Source organism: Arachis hypogaea, chromosome 5 (assembly GCF_003086295.3).
Source record: "Arachis hypogaea cultivar Tifrunner chromosome 5, arahy.Tifrunner.gnm2.J5K5, whole genome shotgun sequence".
NCBI lineage: Eukaryota > Viridiplantae > Streptophyta > Magnoliopsida > Fabales > Fabaceae > Arachis > Arachis hypogaea.
In genome coordinates, this window is record NC_092040.1 from 113,621,146 (window position 1) to 113,643,151 (window position 22,006).

At 35.4% G+C, this 22,006-nt stretch overlaps 3 protein-coding genes across 4 annotated transcripts; 1 reads left to right on the forward strand and 2 right to left on the reverse strand.

Moving 5' to 3' along the window:
- Positions 1–531: 531 nt before the first annotated feature.
- LOC112802914 (probable polygalacturonase) lies at positions 532–3,401 on the forward strand. Its single transcript, XM_025846338.3, has 6 exons — positions 532–641; positions 848–1,171; positions 1,650–1,770; positions 1,894–2,068; positions 2,355–2,425; positions 2,647–3,401. Exons 1-6 carry the CDS (start codon positions 600–602, stop codon positions 3,342–3,344), a joined length of 1,431 nt encoding a protein of 476 aa, XP_025702123.1. The 5' UTR covers positions 532–599; the 3' UTR covers positions 3,345–3,401.
- An 882-nt stretch (positions 3,402–4,283) lies between these two features.
- Positions 4,284–5,662, reverse strand: LOC112802915 (probable serine/threonine-protein kinase At1g01540). Its single transcript, XM_025846339.3, has 5 exons — positions 5,313–5,662; positions 5,018–5,122; positions 4,792–4,914; positions 4,539–4,688; positions 4,284–4,419 (listed from the first exon to the last, which is right to left on the reverse strand). Exons 1-5 carry the CDS (start codon positions 5,660–5,662, stop codon positions 4,284–4,286), a joined length of 864 nt encoding a protein of 287 aa, XP_025702124.2.
- A 592-nt stretch (positions 5,663–6,254) lies between these two features.
- On the reverse strand, positions 6,255–11,146 carry LOC112802916 (glutaminyl-peptide cyclotransferase). 2 transcript variants are annotated; one of them, XM_025846340.3, is made up of 11 exons: positions 10,686–11,146; positions 10,156–10,212; positions 10,027–10,062; positions 9,517–9,581; positions 9,168–9,231; positions 8,805–8,922; positions 8,575–8,672; positions 8,378–8,448; positions 8,110–8,137; positions 7,860–7,914; positions 6,255–6,627 (listed from the first exon to the last, which is right to left on the reverse strand). In XM_025846340.3, the coding sequence occupies exons 1-11, from the start codon at positions 10,962–10,964 to the stop codon at positions 6,512–6,514; spliced, it is 987 nt and encodes a 328-aa protein (XP_025702125.1). In that variant the 5' UTR covers positions 10,965–11,146; the 3' UTR covers positions 6,255–6,511. The 2 variants fall into 2 exon arrangements, with proteins under 2 accessions (XP_025702125.1, XP_072093983.1); XM_072237882.1 differs by having other exon boundaries at positions 8,805–8,918; positions 9,164–9,231.
- Positions 11,147–22,006: the final 10,860 nt, after the last annotated feature.

Here is a 22,006-nt window from a genome sequence, read left to right on the forward strand (position 1 = left end):
TGAAATGAACAATTAAAAACAGTTAGATCACAATTTAGTTAAATCTGTCAAATTGTCTAATAATTTTTAATTATCAACCTCACGTGAAAAAAAAATTTCACCGAAATTAAATTCTATTGAAGTATAAAAAAAAAATTAGAAAGCACAAAAATTATAACGGCAAGGACACTATGAAGTAGCCAATGAGCTATAACTCAAATGACATAATCTTTTCGTACTCACTTAGAGGTCGCGGTTTCGAGTCACACTCCTAACTTTGAAAAAAAAAAAAAAAGAAAGAGGACACTATGAACTATGAACATAGTTACATAGACTCATAGTCATGCATGTAGCATTATAGGACCATACCGTGCTTCCCTTACACGTAACTGTAATTATCTACTTTATGTATTATGTATGTAATGTGACTTATTACCATTACTAATTCTTTTCAACATGTTTCTATAACTTTCCGATAATCTCTCCTTAAATATATGACCCATGATTTCTACATTCCAACCATATATATGTATGGACTATGGAGTAATAGTTATGGCCTAATTTCCTTTCTATATATGCCACAACACAAAAACTTGAAGCCTCAGTAGCATCACACTTCAATGGCAATCATCAACATGTATGCAAAATGCACAAACTCCTATGTAATCTTCTCTCTTTCCTTTTGTTTTATTTTCTTCTTTCTTGCACACACTGTGATTTTGGTAATGCAGACTTTGATAATTGCTACCTACATTGTTCTGTATATATATAGACAAGTAGAACTAGTTTCTTCTTGTGTTTGTTGAAATAAACAAGTCACTAAATTGGAATCATAATGATGTTTGAGATAAACTCTTGTTTTGCACAGGTTGTTGGGTTTGTCTGCACAATTTTGTTGTTGAGATCAGTAGCAGAATGCAGAGAGGTCAATGGTGTATTGGAGAATCTTGAGTACCCTGCAATTAGTTGCAGAAAACACAGTGCAAGTTTGATTGATTTTGGTGGAGTTGGTGATGGCAAAACATCCAATACAAAGGCCTTTCAATATGCAATTGGGAACCTGAGCCATTATGGTTCTGATGGTGGAGCATTGCTTGTTGTGCCACCTGGGAAATGGTTAACAGGAAGCTTCAATCTCACTAGCCATTTCACTCTTTTTCTCCACCGTGACACTATCATCGTCGCGTCTCAGGTATTTAGCCCTGCGTAGTAAACACCCAATCCGATCCCTGGCCGAAAAGATTAAAAGAAGGCGAACAAAATAGTCAAAGATTTGAAACTAACAAGCCTAACCATTTATTTATTGAACAAATTTGTCTACAAGTTTTGTGTGGAATGACTAGTTTCAACCATGTTATGTTTATTGAAGACATTAGTTAGAAATTAGGATTAGTATGTAACAGTGTAACATTTGAATATATGGTTACCCTTTTGGTGTGGTAATTAGTATTAGTTATTGGTATAATTAGTTAAGGTGCAGGCAAAGCTCATTGACTAAACATTTGTACAATAAAGTAGAAATTTGGTTATCTGAATTTCTCTGTCCCTAACTTAGTAACATCTCACCTAGCTATGATTTCTTGGCATGTTAGTTTAACCTCTTTTTTTTTTTTTGTATCTTCTCCAAATATATAGACAATTTTATTGGTCATTGAGAAAAATATTGGCAGGATGAATCAGAATGGCCTGAACTTTCTGTGCTACCATCATATGGTAGAGGAAGAGATGCTCCTGATGGAAGATTTAGTAGTCTCATTTTTGGAACAAACCTCACTGATGTTGTAGTTACTGGTAAGTAACCAGTATCTACCAGAGTACTAGACCCATTATGGTTACTCCTGTTTAGATGTTGTTGAGATCATGTCTCATTGGAAGTAAGTTTTAATGTCACCAATTTTTGAATTTGTTCATAAGGTTATAATGGGACAATTGATGGACAAGGCTCTTATTGGTGGGATAAGTTTCATAAGGGTGAATTGAAATTTACTAGACCATATATGATTGAGATTATGTTCTCTGATCACATTCAGATATCAAATCTCACTTTGATCAACTCCCCATCTTGGTTTGTCCATCCAATTTACAGCAGGTTTGTGAATAATTTTAGAATGTTACTTTGATTCACTGTGTAAAACAGAGTGCATCCAATCACATAACGTCACGTAAATAAAAATAACTTTTTACATTGACTGCATGAATGATCATCTAAAATAATAGATGTAATTAGACGACTATGTAAAATATTTTACATTGTCAATACATCAAAATTAAACTCATAATTTTATCTTGAATAATTGAATCATTGTTATTTATTGGGTAATTTTGATGCACAATATGTTTTGTTGTTTCTTATCATACATGCACTATGTGTGTAGTGACATCATAATTCAAGGACTCACCATTGCTGCACCAACTGACTCTCCCAACACAGATGGAATAGACCCTGGTACTTTTTTTTTTTTTGAATTATTATATGTTTCTTTCCACAATCCTTAACTATGAGAGATTTCTCTATTTTAGATTTTCTACTTACATATTTGTTTTGAATAAGAAATAGTTGAGATGTTTGCTTCATATTATATATATGTGTTTTCAACTATTACTACACACTAACTATATTGGTTGAAAATTCAACCACCAATTATTCCTTCTCTTTCTCTTTAACAGATTCTTGTACCAATACAAGGATTGAAGACTGCAATATTGTCTCTGGTGATGATTGTATTGCAGTTAAGAGTGGTTGGGATGAGTATGGAATAAAATTTGGAATGCCAAGCCAACACATAGTAATTAGAAGGCTTACATGTGTATCCCCTGATAGTGCTATGATTGCATTAGGCAGTGAAATGTCTGGTGGAATCCAAGATGTTAGAGCCGAAAACCTCACTGCTATCGATACTGAATCGGCCGTTAGGATCAAAACTGCAGTTGGTAGAGGAGGATATGTTAAGGACATATTTGTTAAGGGAATGAACTTGAACAACATGAAATATGTGTTTTGGATAACAGGTTCTTATGGATCACACGCTGACAATGATTTTGATCCAAAAGCACTTCCTGATATTAGTGGCATAAACTATAGAGATGTCATAGCAGATTACTGCAATTATACAGCAAAACTTGAAGGGATTCCTAATGATCCTTTTACAGGAATCTGTATATCTAATGTGAGTACCACAAATAGTGACATGAAGAAATTGCAATGGAATTGCACTGATGTTGAAGGTGTTTCAAGCAATGTTAGTCCTGTCCCTTGTGAATTGCTATCACAGAAGGAAGAGAAGAAATTTGATTGTCCTTTTCCAGATGAAAAACTTCCCATTGAAAGTGTTATGTTGAAGACTTGTTCCTTTAAAAGTGTCTAATTCTTATAGTAATATGATTATGAATGTAGTTAAATTTTGAATCCAATATCCATTATAGTAAAAACAGTATTGTGATCTATGTATTTGGGAGATTTTAGTGAAATGAAGTTGTATTACTATTAAAATTTACAAATATATAGTGACTATTTTACAAAATTTATTTGCTATTCAGCTTTATGCTGTTTGACAACAAGGTTCAATGTCTTTAAGCATGTTTAAACTATGTTTTCCAACAAACATAATGCATAAGGAGCAAGAGATTTTATTTTTCTGCAATCTAGCCTCACACACCTTCAAATGATGATGATGTCCCTTCACTTTGAACTAAGATTAGAAAGAAAATATTATTCCCATCTTAGTCAAATCAAGATCTAAGCTCAAAATACATCTTTATCATGGACTTAAGCTGAAGTAAATTGAGAATTATTTGAAAACATTGAAAAAATACAGTGATTTTCATGCCATTTTCTACTAGTGGTTGCTGCTGCTTAGCCTTCTATTTCTCACTTGAATAAGTATCCTCAAATCTTGTGGCTTTATGGAGTGAAATTTTGCTCAAAAGAATCCATGGCAATGTGGTGTTCCTTCTGTCAAGGAGGAAGAGGGAGTCAAAAACAGGACAAAAGTTTGTAAATTTCTAAAATGGTAAAGACCGAAAAGTGGTTGTTCTTACATAGAAAATAAGTTGGTTGGACTCAAGCATTTGAACAACATCTTCCATTTTGAGTTTTGGATTCATGTCAAGATCTACACACCATAGAGCAAGCAAAATAATTCGCTTTAGAACTATGGAAGAAGGCTTTTTGGGCAATTTCGGATCAACCAAGTCCGAAATCTTGCCACTGGAAATCATTGACTTGAACCAGTCCACTATATAGGCCTGCAATTTTGATGTAGTCATGATAACAAATTAATTATCTCAACCATTCTAAGTAGTTATCAAAACCAATCGCTCATGAATCCAATATTGTTTACCTGTGGTTGACTGTGATGTGATGGAAATGGAATCCTTCCTGATATAGTCTCCATTATAAGTATTCCGAAATCATAAATGTCATTACTCTCAGTGAAGTTACTAGTGGACCACATTAATATAAGAAAAATGAATTTTAAAATAATTAGTAGTTAATGGGAAATTGAATACAATTTCAAATTAATTCATGAAGATTGAATAATCTCACCCCCAATGTTTACCTCATAGAGTGACTAGAGTTAGAACTTTGAAGCTTAAAAAGGCCAAAATCAGAGATCTTAGGATTCCATTGTTGGTCAAGTAATATATTCCTAGATTTTATGCTGCCATGGATAATCTTTGGTTCAACTTCCTCATGAAGGTATGCAATTCTGCAGAAGTAAATTTAAATTCTTCATATTATACACATTATTGTAAACATAAATTTCTTTAACAAAGTTGTTACATAACATGATTTCAGGGTCGGATTCGCACCCATGTGCAACAGCTTGTAGAATGTGCAATCTGATAGGCCATGTTAGAGGGCTCAGTGATCCTTGAAATTCATGAAGCCATTTATGCAGATTTCCATTATCTATATATTCAGATACTAACAGCCTGATACAAAAAACCTAGCCTGTTAATTAGTTAGTATATGAAATATGAATACTATATACTATAAGATAATATAAATAGACCTCTTCGGTTTAATCGTTTAAACCTGCAAGTTCTATTAGTAGAGTATCCTATCAATTTCACAAGCCTCTTGTGCTTGGCATTTGCAGTTAACTCCACTTGTGAAGCAAAAGAATCCTCAGGTTGGCAACTAAAACATGTAAACAAATCAAATAATAAAACAATCACACCATTATTAAGGAATGCAGAGAATAACATATAATCTTCACTAGCAAGGTTTATGTAATATACTCTCCCCCTTTCCAAAATAACATGAACTAAATGTATTGTGTCAAGTGACAGATATTTTGGAACAGATGGAGCAACAACTTTGTTTATACCTGTGACAAGGTAGCTTCTTCACAACCACCTTCATATTATTAGCTAACAGACCTCTATAAACTGTTCCATTGTCCCCACTTTCAATCACATTTCTTTCAGCAAATCCATTTGTAGCATCCTCTAACTCCTCTACCTGAAAGTGCTGACACATAACTCCTTTGAACTCTGGTGAGTCAGATTGGAGTAACTCAGCACCATCATGATCATCAAGATCATCTTCGCTTGATAAATACTCAAGAGTTCTTCTCAAGTTCTGAAAAGTTGCATGATGCTGATGAAAGCAACAATGATCTATATTTGTCAAGGGATGAAGATCTATGAAGAACACTACTGAGGCGCCTGCAGACATCTGATTTGGATAAAGAGAAACGTGCTTTGTAGGATTCCTCTCGACGAGGATGATAGTGTATGCAGCAGATGCATATGATTATACATACTGTAAGAATGAATGCTGCAATGGAAGATACAAGCAAAACCCATAATGGTATTCCAAAGAATATTGGTGTTGATAGCAATGATGAGAGATTCTGCAGTTTCATGATGAATGATAGAATAAGACAAAAGGTAAAGAAAGATAAAAGTGAGAGTTGCACTCAGCAACGTTTGAATTTCAGTTATATATATATGGAACAAAACCACATGGAAAATCGGAAATATTGATGCTAGTTAGTTACTGTCAAGTTGAGTTTGAATTGGAGACTGCTATAGTATGTGATTTATGAAGTGATCTAAGCTATTTGGTAATGTTTTTATTTTGAAAAAAAAAATAGTTAAATTCTTTCAAACATAGAAAGCCTTTTTTAATTGTATAACAAAAAAAAAATTAACCTCACTGTATGTCCGATATTATTCTTTTTTTAAGCTGTTATTCCGGCAGAAATTTAAACCAAAACAAAATTAATAATGGATATCATCATATCAATATATAAACTAGCAAAACATTAATCAAAATGTAATATAAGTTTAAGAAAATTGTTTTCAATATACAAGACTTTCTGCACTACAAATTATATATTAAACAACTAAAGTACGTTAACATATATGAATAACGTTAATTTTGTAACATAATAGATAGCATTTTCCACATGTTACTTACAACCTTATCCCAACCATATACAAAAGAATGGATATTATATTATATCCCCTCCCAAAGTATATTTGCAAATAAAGAAAAACCCCAACATCCAAAGAGGTAACATTATGTAAATTTGAATGGCTGACGCAAGCAAAGCTGCTCAATGATCCCTTCATCAATGGGTTTATTTATAGGAATAACCTTGATTTCATACAGCTTTGGCCACAATTTTCCAGTCACTGCAAGCAATACATGAGTTACATAAACTTGCTGAAAACGATAACGGAATCTAAAAGCCAAAAAAAGATATTGTTGGAACGAACAATAAATAAATAGAAATAGAAGGGCTTATATATAATCTTTGGAAGTTTGACCGCAATTCTTTTTGGAAAAATTATTGTAAAGGACCGTTAAGAAGATTTAATTATTAAAAAAGACCCTTAATACCAAAATTAGTAAGAAGGACCAAATCTTTTTATAATATTTAAGAAAAAGAATCAAATTTTTTATAAGGAAATAAATATATCCTTAATTATTTTTTATAATCTTTAATATATGCTGTTTGATTCTCAACGTTATATAAATATGTATGAATATTCACTTGAGATTAATTAATTAATTAATTAAAAAAATTACTCTAAAAGAACGTTAGAAAGATTTAATTATTAGAATATTAATTTTTAACTATTTATTTATTTATTTTTTATAATTTTTATATTAACAATTTCTTTTTCTAAAATTTTAATAATTTTTATTATTTATTTATTTTTTACTTTTATGATCTTTTGTCTTTTTTTCTCTTTAGCTAAAGATCACAAAAATAAAAAAATAAATAAGTAATTAATAAAAAATAATCAAATAATAAATGTCTACCTTTCAATTATTAGCAAGAGTATAAATGAATATTCAAATATCTTAATATTTTTTGAATTAATTTTGTCCGAAATTATTTCATGTATACGCTATTGTTGTGTAGTGCACCTATATATAAACATGTTTAATATGTGCAAGATTCACCTGAAACAAAAATTGGAGCACCATCCAATTTTTTTTCTCACCAGAGAGAATCCATTCCCTAAGATTATATTGTCTAAATGGCTCTTAGATGGCTTGTTCACTCAGCTTGCCATGTTTTGGGTACTACCTTATTGACAAAACTGCTGAAGAAGGATTGACCCAACAAGAGTATCCTACTACTTGTTCAAATTTCATATGAAATCATGGAGGAGTGGAAGATGGATTTGCTTCTTCAGCAGTATGGGTTAAGCTTCAAGGACACCTTTCATGACAAGAGAGCTTTTTATAAAAAGATTTAGTTCGTCTTCTTAAATATTATAAAAAGATTTGGTCCTTCTTACTAATTTTAGTATTAAAGGTCCTTTTTAATAATTAAATCTCTCTAACGGTCCTTCAGAATAATTTTCCCTTCTTTTTAAATGAACAAAAAATAAACCAAAACGTTGGAGCTTACCAAAAATTCTTTTCTGCTGACGATCCCATGCTATCCCATTCAAAACATCAATAGCCTAAAATGTAAATGCATAAGCAATGAGTCAAATCCAACAGTTACCTCTTGAAACAATTTGATCTAATAAAAACGGAACAGAGGATTATTAATTCAATCCCATTATTAAAATGTAGCTGCAACACAGGCATGCAAACATATGCATAGGATCCAAAAAAATCTTGTTTAGAGAGATCAAAAGGTTCAGGTTACTTACAGTATACCCGGCATCAATTAGTCCTTTCCTGTATATTGTAGACAAAATGTGAATGTAAGCAACAAATGACAAACATAATTGTTTGAGTTCTCCCCTATTTGGTCCTCATTCCTCAATAGATAATCAAGTTGGAACTTGAACGATCATTTTTAGCACATTGTTGCCATGTAATGATAAAATTGGTGTTTACTTTAATCATTATATCATTTATTTACTCATAAGCACTAAGTAGTTAGTCTGTATATAGACAAGAAAAAAGAAGTCATGCCTTAAATTTGGGAGGAGAATCCATCCAAGAACACGGCCATCATTCGGAGAGATTCTTACAATACAATCGGTCTGCATAGTAAAATATCAACCTCAAAGTCCAGCTTAACAAAGAATCTTGGGCCAAAAAAATGATGCATATAAGATCAATTTGCTTTAGCTTTAACTACAAAAATAGTTAAACATAAAATGACATACTGTAAAAACATTCGCCCAAACTTCACCATCTATATATTCCAATTCATTGAGATTATACACTTGCTGATCCTTATAGTAGATAGTATGCTTTGATAAAGCTACATAAAAGAGGGTGAGTTAAATTCAATGAAAGTACATGACAAGCAAAGGTAAACTAATTAAAGGTTGGGGAAGAGACCATGCATTTAAATGGAGAAAAGGAAAGGAATAAAATCTCATTAGAGGCAGACCTTTAAATGTTCGAGGGTCAAGTTGATACAATGTTGAACTGCCATCACTTCCAAAGAGGACCTTTCCATCAGTCGCCAGACCCCAACCATCTTTCATCTCATGATTGAATGTCCCTAACTACAATAATTGTAAAAGCAAGATTTCAGAAATCTAACTAGTTGGTTTAATAGTCATCTTGGGACATATGAAATAACAAAAGATTAAGAAAGAATAAGAACATGATCATGTAGCAAATGCAAACCAACCACAATCTGATCATGCTGTGATCTCCTTGCAGAGTCTTATTGAATCTAAAAAATGGAAGCTACTTAATTCATGACAAGAAACAAATGATTGTATGACTGAGAAGGTAAAGCACAAACTTCGCCTAAAGTTTTCTGGTCATATATGAAACCAACTTTCTGCAGCCAAGTTACTTGGAACAGCCTACAAAATATGTAACAGTAACTTATTAGAATCAGAATATCAAACCAACATGCAAGTGTTAAAGAAAACAACTAAAACTGCTTGGCATCAAATGTATAAGCTAATAACACATTAAGAGACCCTAGGTAAACATCCCCTACAACACTCCTTAACACATGGACATTCACCCTTTCCTTCTTTTACTACTGCCTAATCATCAACAGTAGATTTTTTTTTTAATTTATCTGCATATGCATAGTGCATCAAAATAAACCAAAAAAGAAAATGTCAATTTTCATCACATACCTTTTATCAAGTAGAGTTAAACCTTCTCCAAATAAAGAATCACCCATCCTCTGAAGCTCCTCCACCTTCATGCAATAAAAATATAGATGTTTACAAATTACAATAGCTTCCATATTGTGCAATATCCAATCAAGGGATGCACTAACAATATACATATCTATGCCCCAATTGAAATGTCTAATTACCAATTTCATACCTAAGCGGTGGTACATCTTTATCTTTGACATTCAGTTTAAGTTACTTTTTTCTCAAATTAGGTCCAGTAGTGTACTTGTCTAAAATTTCTCATAGTGTTCTAAAGTCTATAAAGAAAATTACTTCATATAAGAGAAATTATATCTATACCATTGCAACATACAAGTAGATGCATAAAAAAAGGGCATGTCTCTTGATTGGACCAATTTGCTTGTCACCAATTGTTATTCTTATGAATGAATAATAATTTGAAAACATATGGAACCGAGTATCTAAACAAGCATGCAAAATTGTTTAAGAACCAGGGTTCTATACCTTGCCTGTATGAAGAGCAACTCTTCGGACAGATGACTGAAACAACAAATAATTAAAACAATTAATAATTTTGTCCTATCACAATGCGTGAGTAAAAGGAAAACTAGGAAAGGGAAAGAAGCAACATACCCTGCCATATAAACCAGTAGATTCAAATAAGGTGTCATTTCCAGCATAAAGAAGGCCCTGAAAGCAGGAAAGCCATTTTTACCCGCAATTAGACCTTAAATAATAACTAAATTAACATATTGACATTCCATAAATTATATAATGCATGCTGAACAATTTTCCCAAATTCTTACAGAGTAACGTCTCCTTAATACAAAGCTTGTTGTTCACTATCATTAAGATGACTATGTGCTAATGAAGTTCTCAAGTTCATTGTTGAATTTATTCTTACTTTTTTTATCACACAAAAGTTTGATATGCCTTTTTTTTTTTATCTAATATGGACATAGAAGACAGACTAGAATCAAATTTTCAGGTTTTGGACAAGCCATTTAACAACCTTGAAGCACAAACACAGCATTATCCAAATTATTTGCAAACAAATAGATTAAATCATACCAATTCGCAAGTCGCAACCATATAATTCTAAACAGGGGAAAAGTGATCATACAAAATATTCGAAATCCATAACAAAAAAAAAATTGATTTGCCTGGGTGAAGGCTTCTGGGTCGTGAGGGAACTCGTTGACCACGTTGACCATCTCATAGGAAACATAATTTCCGAATGCGCGCCACTTGTTCGACGAAATGAACAAGAGAGCCGCGACGGAAACAAAGAGAACCCCCGAGAGAAGTACGGAGACAGTGGCGTAAGGACGACGAGCCTTATTGCGGCGTGGGGGAGAATTAGCAGCAGCCGCCATGGAAGAAGCTTGTGGCGCTGCGAGATGTTCACCGTGCCTCTTCTTCTTCAGCGATCTGGCTCCCATGGATGCGGTGGCTTTTCATTGAAGAGAGTAAGAGACAGAGAAGAGTGAAGTGAGGAAGGTTATTTGGCGGCGCACGATAGCACGGAAATCAGCAATGGTGCTAAAATGCGCCAGCTAATTTGTGTCTGAGTGTTTGGGGGTAGTTAGTACTTATTCGTTTTCCGTTTCCGAAATTTGGTATTAATAGCTCGTTGACTTTGTGACGGCTGAAAAGAAGGACGTGTCACGGAGTTGGATTAATCAGCTGCGGCCAACTCCACTATAAGCCTATGCCGTGTCACGGAGTTGGATTTATTAAACCACTTTTTTATTTTAATTCATGACAATAATAAAATCTTTTTACGGTTCATAATATTCATTCTAACAAAATATATAAATTTAATTATAATTTTAGTCTTTATCTTAATTTTTATTTTTATCTTATTATTTTTATTTTGCAAAGACATAAAAGATCTCAATATTCATCAATTAAAAATAATTAGATTTAATTTGAATAAATAATTTAAATATTTTTTAAAAAAATTAAAATATAAATTTTTTTATTAATAATAATTTATAAATAAATTATTTTATATTTAAATTTTTAGTTATAAATAAATGTTTAGTTTGTCTTTTTTTGTTTTGATATTCTTCTAATAATCAATACAACTATAGCTTACTTTAATAAATTTTTTACTTTTTTTAACAGCTTATGAAAATAATATTTTAAAGGATAATCTCTTAAAAACTCACAGCATCTATATTTAATAAAATCAAAATAAAAATAAATTTTAATAAATACAAGCATTACAATTATATTTATTTGATAAAATATCTTTTAAAAATAAAAAAATCATAATAAATATATTTATAATAAAAAAATATATTTTTTTTTAATTTTAAAATTTTATATAATATAAATATTAAAAAATTATTCTATAAATTCATGTAAGAATTGAAAGATTGAAAAAAAATAATTAATTTTTATGTCAAATTTACCTAAATACTATTATGTGTTATTAAATAATGGACTTTATAAAACATTATTATTATTTAATAATACTAATAAACATAAAACATTATTCTACTCTAGTAAGCCAACATTAAGATTAAACTTTAATTTTGAAAGAGAATTAGATCCTTATCCATTAGCTCAAATATAAAAAAGTAAGCATCTCTCTTTTTGTATTTAATTTCATTAGTATTTTTGCTTTTTAAAAAAAAAGAAGCACAAAAGAAATATAAATAGAAGAAGTTTAAACTAGTGTGTGTCTGTGTGATATGGGTGGAATTTGTGAAGGTTAAAGTGAGAAATTAAAAATACATAATGTGTGAAGTGCATGAAATTTGTGAAGATTAGGATAAAAAATTAGAAATATACCATAATTCTAAAAGTGACTGCGAATAAATAAACGAAATTTGGTGTTGATAATTAATAAAGATAATTTTAGATATTTATTATTATATAGGATTATATTAGACTTTTAAATTTTGTAAGTACAAACTAAATTTAAAAGATTTTTTTATAAACTTTCAAAAACACATCTAACTTTTAAATTTATTACAAACATAAAATAAGGTGTTTATACTTTTCTCTACAAATAATTTTACCAAACAAGTTATATACGGTTAATCTTTGAAGCCAATATTTATTATAGTAAAAAAAGTATTGTAATCTACATAAGTAGGAGATTTTAGTGAAATGAAACTATATGGAAGTTGTATTCCTATTATAATTTACAAATATATATAATGACTATTTTACAAAAATTTATTTGCTATTCAGCTCATCATGCTGTGTGACAAGAACTATGCTTTTCAACAAATGCATAAGGAGTAAGAGATATTTTTTTCCTGCAATCTAGCCTCACACACCTTCAAATGATGATTATGTCCCCTCACTTTGAACAGAGATTAGAAAGAAAATATTATTCCATCTTAGTCAAATCAAGACCTAAACTCAAAATATATCATTATCATGGACTTAAGATGAAGTAACTAGAGAATTATTTGAAAACATTGAAAATATACAGTGATTTTCCTGCCATTTTCTACTAGTGGTTGCTGCTGCTTAGCCTTCTATTTCTCATTTGAATAAGTATCCACTAATCTTGTTGGAGTATGGCTTTGTGGAGTGAAATTTTGCTCAAAAGAATCCATGGCAATGTAGTGTTCCTTCTGTCAAGCAATGGTGCTAAAATGCGTCAGTTAGTTTTTGTTTTTTTTGGTGACTTTTTTTTGTCAGTTAGTTTTTATTTGTCTTGACTCTTGAGTTATTATTAATTTTTTGACTAAATAGTTAAATTAGTTTTTCGAAAAATTACTTATTTTTCAAATTAGTCATGGAAAGATTTTTTTAATTAGATTCGTTCTTTAAAGATTTTAAATGAGTCATTTTAATTTTTTTGTCACTTTTATTATTAACGGTGTCAAAATTTATTGATGTGGCACATTAAGTGTCACTATAACACACATAATCATCTTAAGCCGTTAACATGATCATTTTAAAAGATTAGATCAAATCAATCCTAAATTGAGAAATTCAAATGTCTCAAGTTTTGTAAAATCACTTAATGTTTCACATCAACAAATTTTGATACGGTCAATAAAAAAATAAAACAAATAATATGAATAATTTAATATTTTTAAAAGACAAATTTAATTAAAAAAATTATTTTAAAAATTAATTTAAAAAACAAGTGAATTTTCATCTAAAATTTGACTATTTTCCTTAGTTTTTCATTTCTAAAATTTGAAGATATTACGGTAGCATGAAAGAAGGCACTAATTATTTTTGATATGCTAGTTGTGTAATACATATAAATGAAGTTTTAGGTGTGTAATGTCTAACTATGGGACTTATAATTGGTTTAAAAGAAATCGTTTGTGTCGATTTGTTTAAAATTGTTACCATCCATTTGAGTGAAGAGGAAGAATAATTAGAAAGCTTTGGATCAACAATCAATAGCTATAATTAACTTAAAAAATGAGAGTAACGATTTCATGGTTGTAGAAATTCTGGAAAAAAAAAATTTGTCTTAAAATCGTTAGTCTCATTTTCACAAATTTTTTGTCCTTTATTAAAATCGTAAGTCATGATTTCTTATGACATTGAAAACACCTATATCAATACATTACACTAAATTAGTGTAATATCAATGTATTACATTCTTCCGATTGTAATATTAAAAAAATTAGGCGAAAGAAAGACGTAACACAAAAATATTATTTAAATTAAAAAATTGTCGTGGCTAATTCTATTATAATTTTATTTTTAAATGTCATTCCATAGTAATGAATTGTTATTGATTAATGATTATTTAAATTATATTTTTAAAAAATTATAAAATAATTAATTATTAATTGCAGTTGTTAAAAGTTAATTGGTTAGGAGTTATTTACCTATATTCTTTTTAAGCAGTAAGACAATACCGGCCTGCCTTTATGGGCTTTGACCTCAATTGATGAGAAGTTTTTGGATTTAAGTTTTAATGATGATCTAACCCAAAAAAATATGAGGCTTTACATTTTACAAAATGAATGTTGGTGAGGCTTTTACAGAATGAATGTTGGTATGAATATGATTTTGCAGGATTAGTTTTGAATAAAATGAAATTGGTGTTAATGTACTTTGTATTTGTATATTTTTTTTGTTAGATATGATTATGAAAAAATGAATATGATTTGGATAATGTTATAATTAGTAAAAAAAGAATAATTTATATAAATTTTATATTAAATTTGTCACTTTACAATGAAATAAAATATATTTAAAAAAACATAAATATTATTTTATGAGTTAAAAATAAAAAATATATAGGTGTATAATTTTCAAAAGGCATATAATTAATATAAATATTGATTTTAAGTAAAATATATTAATTTTAAAATAATTTAGATTAAGATGAATAAATTTTAACAAATAAATTTAAATGTATACATACTATAAAAAATACAAGATAAATATGATATTTATGTGATATAAATTTAGTAAGTGTTCATACCCTGGCCCAATACAAAGGCCCAGGTCCAACTAAAAAGGCCTAACCTGAAGGGTTAAGCCTAGCTGGAGTACCGATCTTCATATAAGAAGTCGGTATCAACCACGACTTGGTCTGAAGAAGTCGGATGTGAGATTAGCTGGCAGAAAAACACTCATTCAAATGAGTAACCGCCCCTAAAATCTCTCTAACCGCTTCATAAAGCCATATCTTAACCTCCCCAAGATAATAGGGACGGTTAGCACCCTAAAGATACGGCACTACTCCAACGGTGGTTATTGGCTCACCACTATAAATAGACTGACACCCCTCAGGTATCCCCAAGTCCAATACTCTCTAGACCTGCTTACACTCTTGCTAACTTAGGCATCGGAGTGTCTTTGCAAGTACCACCCCCCATTCACTCGCGAGCACAAGTCGGACGGAGCCTCCCGAGTTGCAGATCCATCCGGAGTTCTCCTCCTTCACACACTTGGACCGTCAAACGCCATCCATCGTATTAATCTCTGGTTACCCACCGTAACATTGGCGCCGTTGCCGGGGACCCGAGAGATCATCCATCAATGGCGGATAGATCCCACGAAGAAGGCCATATGGAAACAGATTCTGAACAAGAGAATCTAGACATAGGTAATGACAACGAGGACATGGCCCAACAGCAAGATAACGACCAACACAGAGAGGGTACCTTCGGAATGAGAAATCCGAAGGTAAATTCCTCAGATGGACGTGAGTCGGAAAAGGGTGGACCATCCCACATAACTGAATTGATGGGATTAGTCCATAGCCGCCTGGAACAATTGGAACAGGAGCGGGAAAAACAGAAGGAAACTGAGAAATACCTCAAAGAGGAGATGGAACGGCGAAAAGAGTTAGAAAGAAAACTCTTACAGCTAGAATCCTCCCTCAAGAATTCCCGCGACGAACAAGAAGACCAACTCCCGGGCGGAGAAGATCCTTTCAGCGAGGACATAATGAGGGCAAAAGTTCCAAGGAACTTTAAGAGCCCCGACATGGACCTCTATGATGGAACCACGGATCCAAAGCATCATCTGAGCAACTTTAAAAGTCGGATGTATCTAGCTGATGCCTCCGACGCTACGAGATGCAAGGCTTTCCCGACCACTTTATCAAAAGCAGCGATGAAGTGGTTTGATAGCCTCCCCCCGAGATCCATCACCAGCTTTGAAGACCTCTCAAGGAAGTTCTTGATGAGGTTCTCAATCCAAAAGGACAAGGTAAAACATGCACCGAGCCTCCTGGGAATAAAACAGGAGGTCGGAGAGTCTTTACGAGCCTATATGGAAAGGTTCAATAAAGCATGTTTAGAGATCCAAGACCTGCCCACAGAGGCAGTCATAATGGGGTTAGTCAATGGGCTTAGAGAAGGTCCCTTCTCCCAGTCCATATCTAAAAGACACCCCGTTTCTCTAAGTGATGTACAGGAAAGGGCCGAAAAGTACATCAACATGGAAGAGAATGCAAAATTAAGAGACCTGAGTTGGCGACCCGGACCCGCTTCCTCATCTAAGGAAAGGGAAAGGGAAGGCAAGAAGAAGGAAGAACTCGGTCTCGAAAGGCCCAGAAAATATCACTCTTATACTCCTCTAAAAACCTCTATAGTGGACGTATACAGAGAGATTTGCCACACTGAAAGGCTGCCACCCCCTAGACCTATTAAAAATAAACAAGGGGGAAGCCGCGGCGATTATTGAGAGTACCATAAGATATATGGTCACTCCACTAACGACTGCTACGACCTTAAGAATGTGATAGAAAAGCTGGCTAGAGAAGGTCGGCTTGATAGATATCTCATGGAAAGGTCGGACGGTCACGGAAAAAGAAAGCGAGATGACATGGATAGAAGAGATCCACCACCACAGACCCCAGAGAGACATATCCATATGATCTCAGGAGGGTTTGCGGGAGGTGGAATCACCAAATCTTCTCGCAAAAGACATCTCAAGAGGGTTTATCAGGTCGAGGAAGAGACACCCGACCTCCCCACTATCTCATTCACAAAAGAAGATGGGCAAGGAGTAATCCCCGGGCACGATGACCCCGTGGTGATAACCATTATCCTAGCCAATGCCCATCTCCACAGAACCCTAGTAGACCAAGGAAGCTCGACGGACATTCTTTTCAAGCCCGCCTTCGACAAGCTAGGGTTAGATGAAAAGGAGTTGAGAGCCTACCCCGACACCCTATATGGGTTAGGGGATACGCCAATAAAACCACTGGGATTTTTACCCCTTCACACCACTTTTGGAAGAGGGGAAAAATCAAGGACTCTGAGTATAGACTTCATAGTCATCGATGAAGGGTCAGCCTACAATGCCTTAATCGGCAGAACTACCCTTAATCGCCTCGGAGCAGTGGTATCCACTCCCCACCTTTGCATGAAATTCCCGACTCCAGGAGGAATAACAACGGTGAGGGGAGATCAAAAATTGGCGAGAAAGTGCTATAACGAAAGCCTAAATCTGAGAAAAAAGGGCAAAGAAGTCCACACCATAGAGCTAGGCGGCACAAGAACCAGAGAAGAGTTGCGACCCCAACCGGGAGGAAAAACCGAGGAGATACAAGTCGGTGAGGAGGAAGGAAAAAATACTTACATAGGAACCCACCTAGGGGAAACCCTAAAACAAAGGTTGGGTGAACTCCTAAGAGCTAATTCCGACCTCTTTGCCTGGAAGGCTTCTGACATGCCCGGGATTGATCCCGAGCTCATGTCCCACAAACTCTCGGTTTACCCAGGGTCCCGACCTATATAGCAAAGAAGACGCAAGCTCGGACCAGAGCGAGCCTCAATAGTAGAAGAGCAAGTACAGGCGCTCCTGGAAGCCGGCTTTATCAGGGAGGTCAAATACCCGACGTGGCTAGCCAACGTAGTGCTAGTCAAGAAACAGAATGGTAAATGGAGAATGTGCGTCGACTATACCGACTTGAATAAGGCATGTCCTAAGGACCCTTATCCCCTACCGAGTATTGATACCCTGGCAGACTCCAGCTCGGGGTACCAATACTTATCATTCATGGACGCCTACTCGGGATACAACCAAATCCCGATGCACGAACCCGACCAAGAGAAAACATCGTTCATCACGCCAAAAGCCAACTATTGTTATGTGGTCATGCCATTCGGACTAAAGAATGCAGGAGCCACATATCAAATGCTGATGAACAAAGTGTTTTCCCCTCACCCAAGGAGCCTAATGGAGGTATACGTCGACGACATGTTAGTAAAAACCAAGCAAGAAGTCGACCTTCTAACCGACCTCTCACAAGTCTTCAACACTATAAGGTCGCATGGGATGAGACTAAATCCCGCAAAATGCGCCTTCGCAGTAGAAGCGGGAAAATTTCTAGGCTTCATGCTAACACAAAGAGGGATTGAGGCCAATCCCGACAAATGCATAGCCATCCTAGAAATGAAAAGCCCGACTTGTTTGAGAGAGGTTCAACAGCTCAATGGCCGACTTGCAGCCCTCTCCAGATTTTTAGCGGGATCGGCACTAAAATACCTTCCGCTATTTTCTCTATTAAGGAAGGGATGCCAATTTAAATGGACTTCGGAATGCGAGGAGGCGTTCCAAGAGTTCAAAAGATTCCTAAGTCAACCTCCTATATTAACCCGACCAGTACCGGGAAAAGACCTCGTCCTGTACCTATCCGTGGCAAACAGGGCTGTCTCATCAGCCCTGATAAGAGAAGACGAGGTCGGGCAGCACCCGGTCTACTTTATCAGTAAGGTCCTACAAGGCTCTGAGCTAAGGTACCACAAACTAGAGAAGTTTGCCTACTCCTTAGTGATAGCCTCACGAAGGCTACGACCTTACTTTCAGGCTCACACAATAAGAGTCCGTACGAACCAACCCATGAAGCAAATCCTCCAGAAGACGGATGTTGCAGGGAGAATGGTTCAATGGGCGATAGAGCTCTCCGAGTTTGATCTGAGATACGAAACTCGGACAGCAATTAAAGCCCAATGCCTCACCGACTTCATTGCAGAATATGCCGGTGAACAAGAGGAAAAGCCGACTACATGGGAACTCTATGTAGACGGGTCCTCCAACAAGACAGGGAGCGGCGCGGGCATAATATTGGTAGATGGAAAAGGAACCCAGATAGAGGTCTCCTTAAAATTCGAATTTCCGGCTTCAAATAATCAGGCAGAATATGAAGCCTTGATTGCCGGATTAAAATTAGCAGAAGAAGTTGGCGCTACAAAGGTGATGGTCTATAGCGACTCACAGGTGGTGACTTCCCAAATAAGTGGAGAGTATCAGGCAAAGGACCCCAATATGAAGAGATACTTGGAGAAAACCTTGGAGCACCTTGGGCGCTTTGCGGAAACCGAAGTTAAACACATAACTCGGGATCTAAATAGCAGAGCAGATGCCCTATCCAAGTTAGCAAGTACCAAACCAGGAGGAAACAATAGAAGCCTGATCCAAGAAACTCTCCAAGAGCCCTCGGTGTCAAAAACAGAAGATGAACAAGAGGTACTTGAAGTGGTCGGATTAAACCTCGGGTGGATGAATCCCTTAGTCGAATACCTGAAATTCGACATCCTCCCCAAGGAGGAGAAAGAAGCTAAAAGAATCCGAAGGGAAGCACAACATTATACTTTGGTGAGAAATGTCCTTTACAGAAGAGGAATATCAACACCATTGCTGAAGTGCGTACCGACCTCAAGAACCACCGAGGTGTTGGAAGAAGTACATAGTGGAATCTGCGGAAACCATCTCGGAGCAAGGTCGCTGGCCAGGAAAGTAATCCGAGCAGGATTCTATTGGCCGACCTTGCAGAAAGATGCCACAGACTTCGTGAAAAAATGTCAACCTTGCCAGATGCATGCAAATTTCCACGTAGCTCCACCAGAAGAGCTCATTAGTATAACTTCCCCCTGGCCTTTCGCAAAATGGGGAATGGATCTGTTAGGTCCTTTCCCCCAAGCACCAGGACAAGTCAGGTACTTGATCGTGGGAATAGATTACTTCACAAAGTGGATAGAAGCAGAACCATTAGCCACCATCACCGCTCAAAGAAGTCGCAGGTTCCTCTACAAAAACATCATCACAAGGTATGGAATACCTTATTCCATCACCACGGACAATGGAACCCAATTCACCGACGCCACCTTCAGAAGTTTGGTAGCCAGTATGAAAATCAAGCATCAGTTCACCTCGGTGGAACACCCACAAGCCAATGGGCAAGCCGAGGCAGCTAACAAAGTCATACTAGCAGGATTGAAGAAGAGACTACAAGAAGCAAAGGGAGCTTGGGCTGAAGAGCTCCCTCAAGTGCTGTGGGCTTATAGGACAACCCCCCAATCCGCCACAGGAGAAACACCCTTCCGACTAGTCTACGGCGTAGAAGCCATGATTCCAATAGAAATCAATGAGCAAAGCCCAAGGGTAATCCTCCATGACGAGGTCGGAAATTTACAGGGGCACAAAGAGGAGCTCGACTTGCTCCCCGAGGTCCGAGAAGGTGCCCAAATAAGAGAAGCGGCATTAAAGCAAAGAATGACTACCAGATACAACAAGAAAGTCATTCGAAGAACATTTGCCTTGGATGACTTGGTCCTAATCAGAAACGACATCGGAGTCAACAAATCAGGAGAAGGAAAGCTCGCCGCTAATTGGAAGGGGCCATACAAAATCAAGGAAGTGTTAGGGAAAGGTTATTATAAAGTAACCGACCTGAATGGCACTGAGCTACCGAGGTCGTGGCATGCTTGTAATATGAAAAGGTACTACAGTTAAAAGCGAACTCTACTCCCTGATGTACTCTTTTCCCAACTTCATGATTTTTTCCCAAAAAGGGTTTTTTCTGGAGAAGGGTTTTTAACGAGGCATCATAGTAGAGGCTAAGGGAAAATAGACCATCAAATAGGCTATCAAGACCCTTAGTAGCAGAAAGGTACCTTCCCCAATTAATAAAGATCTTTTTCATTTACAATATCTCTTTTAAATATCCTCCTTTATTTTTTATAAGTTTTTCTACGAAACGCGCCGACTTAAGCTCGACAAAACGTGAAAATCCCATGAACCGACCTAGATGGTCGTCAGGATAAAACGACGAGGTACAAGTCGGCGTAAAGAGGTTATATGAGTTGATCGTAAGAACTCAGGAATCATCCGACTCTTAAGTCGAAATGAAAATCCGAGTAAAGCAAACTCGAAAGAGCTCCGAGTAAAAGAAAACCGAGCTCAGAGTAAAGGAAAAACGCATCGCAAAAATAACCTAAGTCATGAAACTCATCAAAAAGCAAAGTTGAGTATAAAGGATACGAAAAGAGATTGAAAAACCTAGGATTGAAGGTTGCGTAAAAAGTCCTCAAGCTAAAGGGCTCGAAAAAGACAAGCCAAGAAAAAGGTTTTCAGGAAAAAGATCAAAAAGGGTTCTTCGAAATATCAAAAACAAAAAGCATGCACGCACAAGGTAACTTAAACCCTTATCCAAAAAGGGCATTCGCTTTGTCTAAAAAACCCTTATCCAAAAAAGGGCACAGATCAGAACATTTTGTTTACGGCCTTGAAAGGCCAAACAAGAAATTGTTCACAATCACCAACAAACAAATAAAGTTTAAAAAAGGGGGGACCCACAGGCCGGGCCCCCATATAGCCATAAAAAATAATAAGAGTCACTTCTTCGAAGGAGTGGAGGAATCACCACCAGACTCGGGAGGAGCGCCACCAGGACCAAGAGGAGGGGCCGTAGAGGAAGTCGGAAAAGCAGCTGAAGGACTCGGAGCATCTCGGGAACGAGGAGGAGACTCAACAATCCTCTGTCCCCGAGTCTTCAGGTCTGACTCGGAAACGACCTCGGGGACAGGAGGATCAACGATGGCGCCATCAATAACTACTTTGTCAGGATGTAGTGGAGAAAGATCCAAGTCGGGAGCAATGACTCTGACTTGTTCCAAGAAAATTCTCCAAGACTCCTCGGCGCCCTCGGCGATAGAGTCCTCCAACTCGGCGTATGCGTTCCGAGAATTTAGCAAGTCCTTCCTCACAACAACAATATCTTGGAATAAACTGTGGTAGCTCTCCT

Coding starts and splice junctions, on each gene's coding strand:
- LOC112802914 (XM_025846338.3), top strand. CDS start 600: ATGGCAATCATCAACATGTATGCAAAATGCACAAACTCCTAT. Junction 2,069..2,354: donor GTCCATCCAATTTACAGCAG/GTTTGTGAATAA, acceptor CTATGTGTGTAG/TGACATCATAATTCAAGGAC. Junction 2,426..2,646: donor CACAGATGGAATAGACCCTG/GTACTTTTTTTT, acceptor TCTCTTTAACAG/ATTCTTGTACCAATACAAGG.
- LOC112802915 (XM_025846339.3), bottom strand. CDS start 5,662: ATGTCTGCAGGCGCCTCAGTAGTGTTCTTCATAGATCTTCATCCCTTG. Junction 5,123..5,312: donor AAGAAGCTACCTTGTCACAG/GTATAAACAAAG, acceptor TACATGTTTTAG/TTGCCAACCTGAGGATTCTT. Junction 4,689..4,791: donor CTACAAGCTGTTGCACATGG/GTGCGAATCCGA, acceptor TTACTTCTGCAG/AATTGCATACCTTCATGAGG.
- LOC112802916 (XM_025846340.3), bottom strand. CDS start 10,964: ATGGGAGCCAGATCGCTGAAGAAGAAGAGGCACGGTGAACATCTCGCA. Junction 9,582..10,026: donor TTGCTCTTCATACAGGCAAG/GTATAGAACCCT, acceptor TATTGCATGAAG/GTGGAGGAGCTTCAGAGGAT. Junction 8,923..9,167: donor ACCAGAAAACTTTAGGCGAA/GTTTGTGCTTTA, acceptor CAATTATTGTAG/TTAGGGACATTCAATCATGA.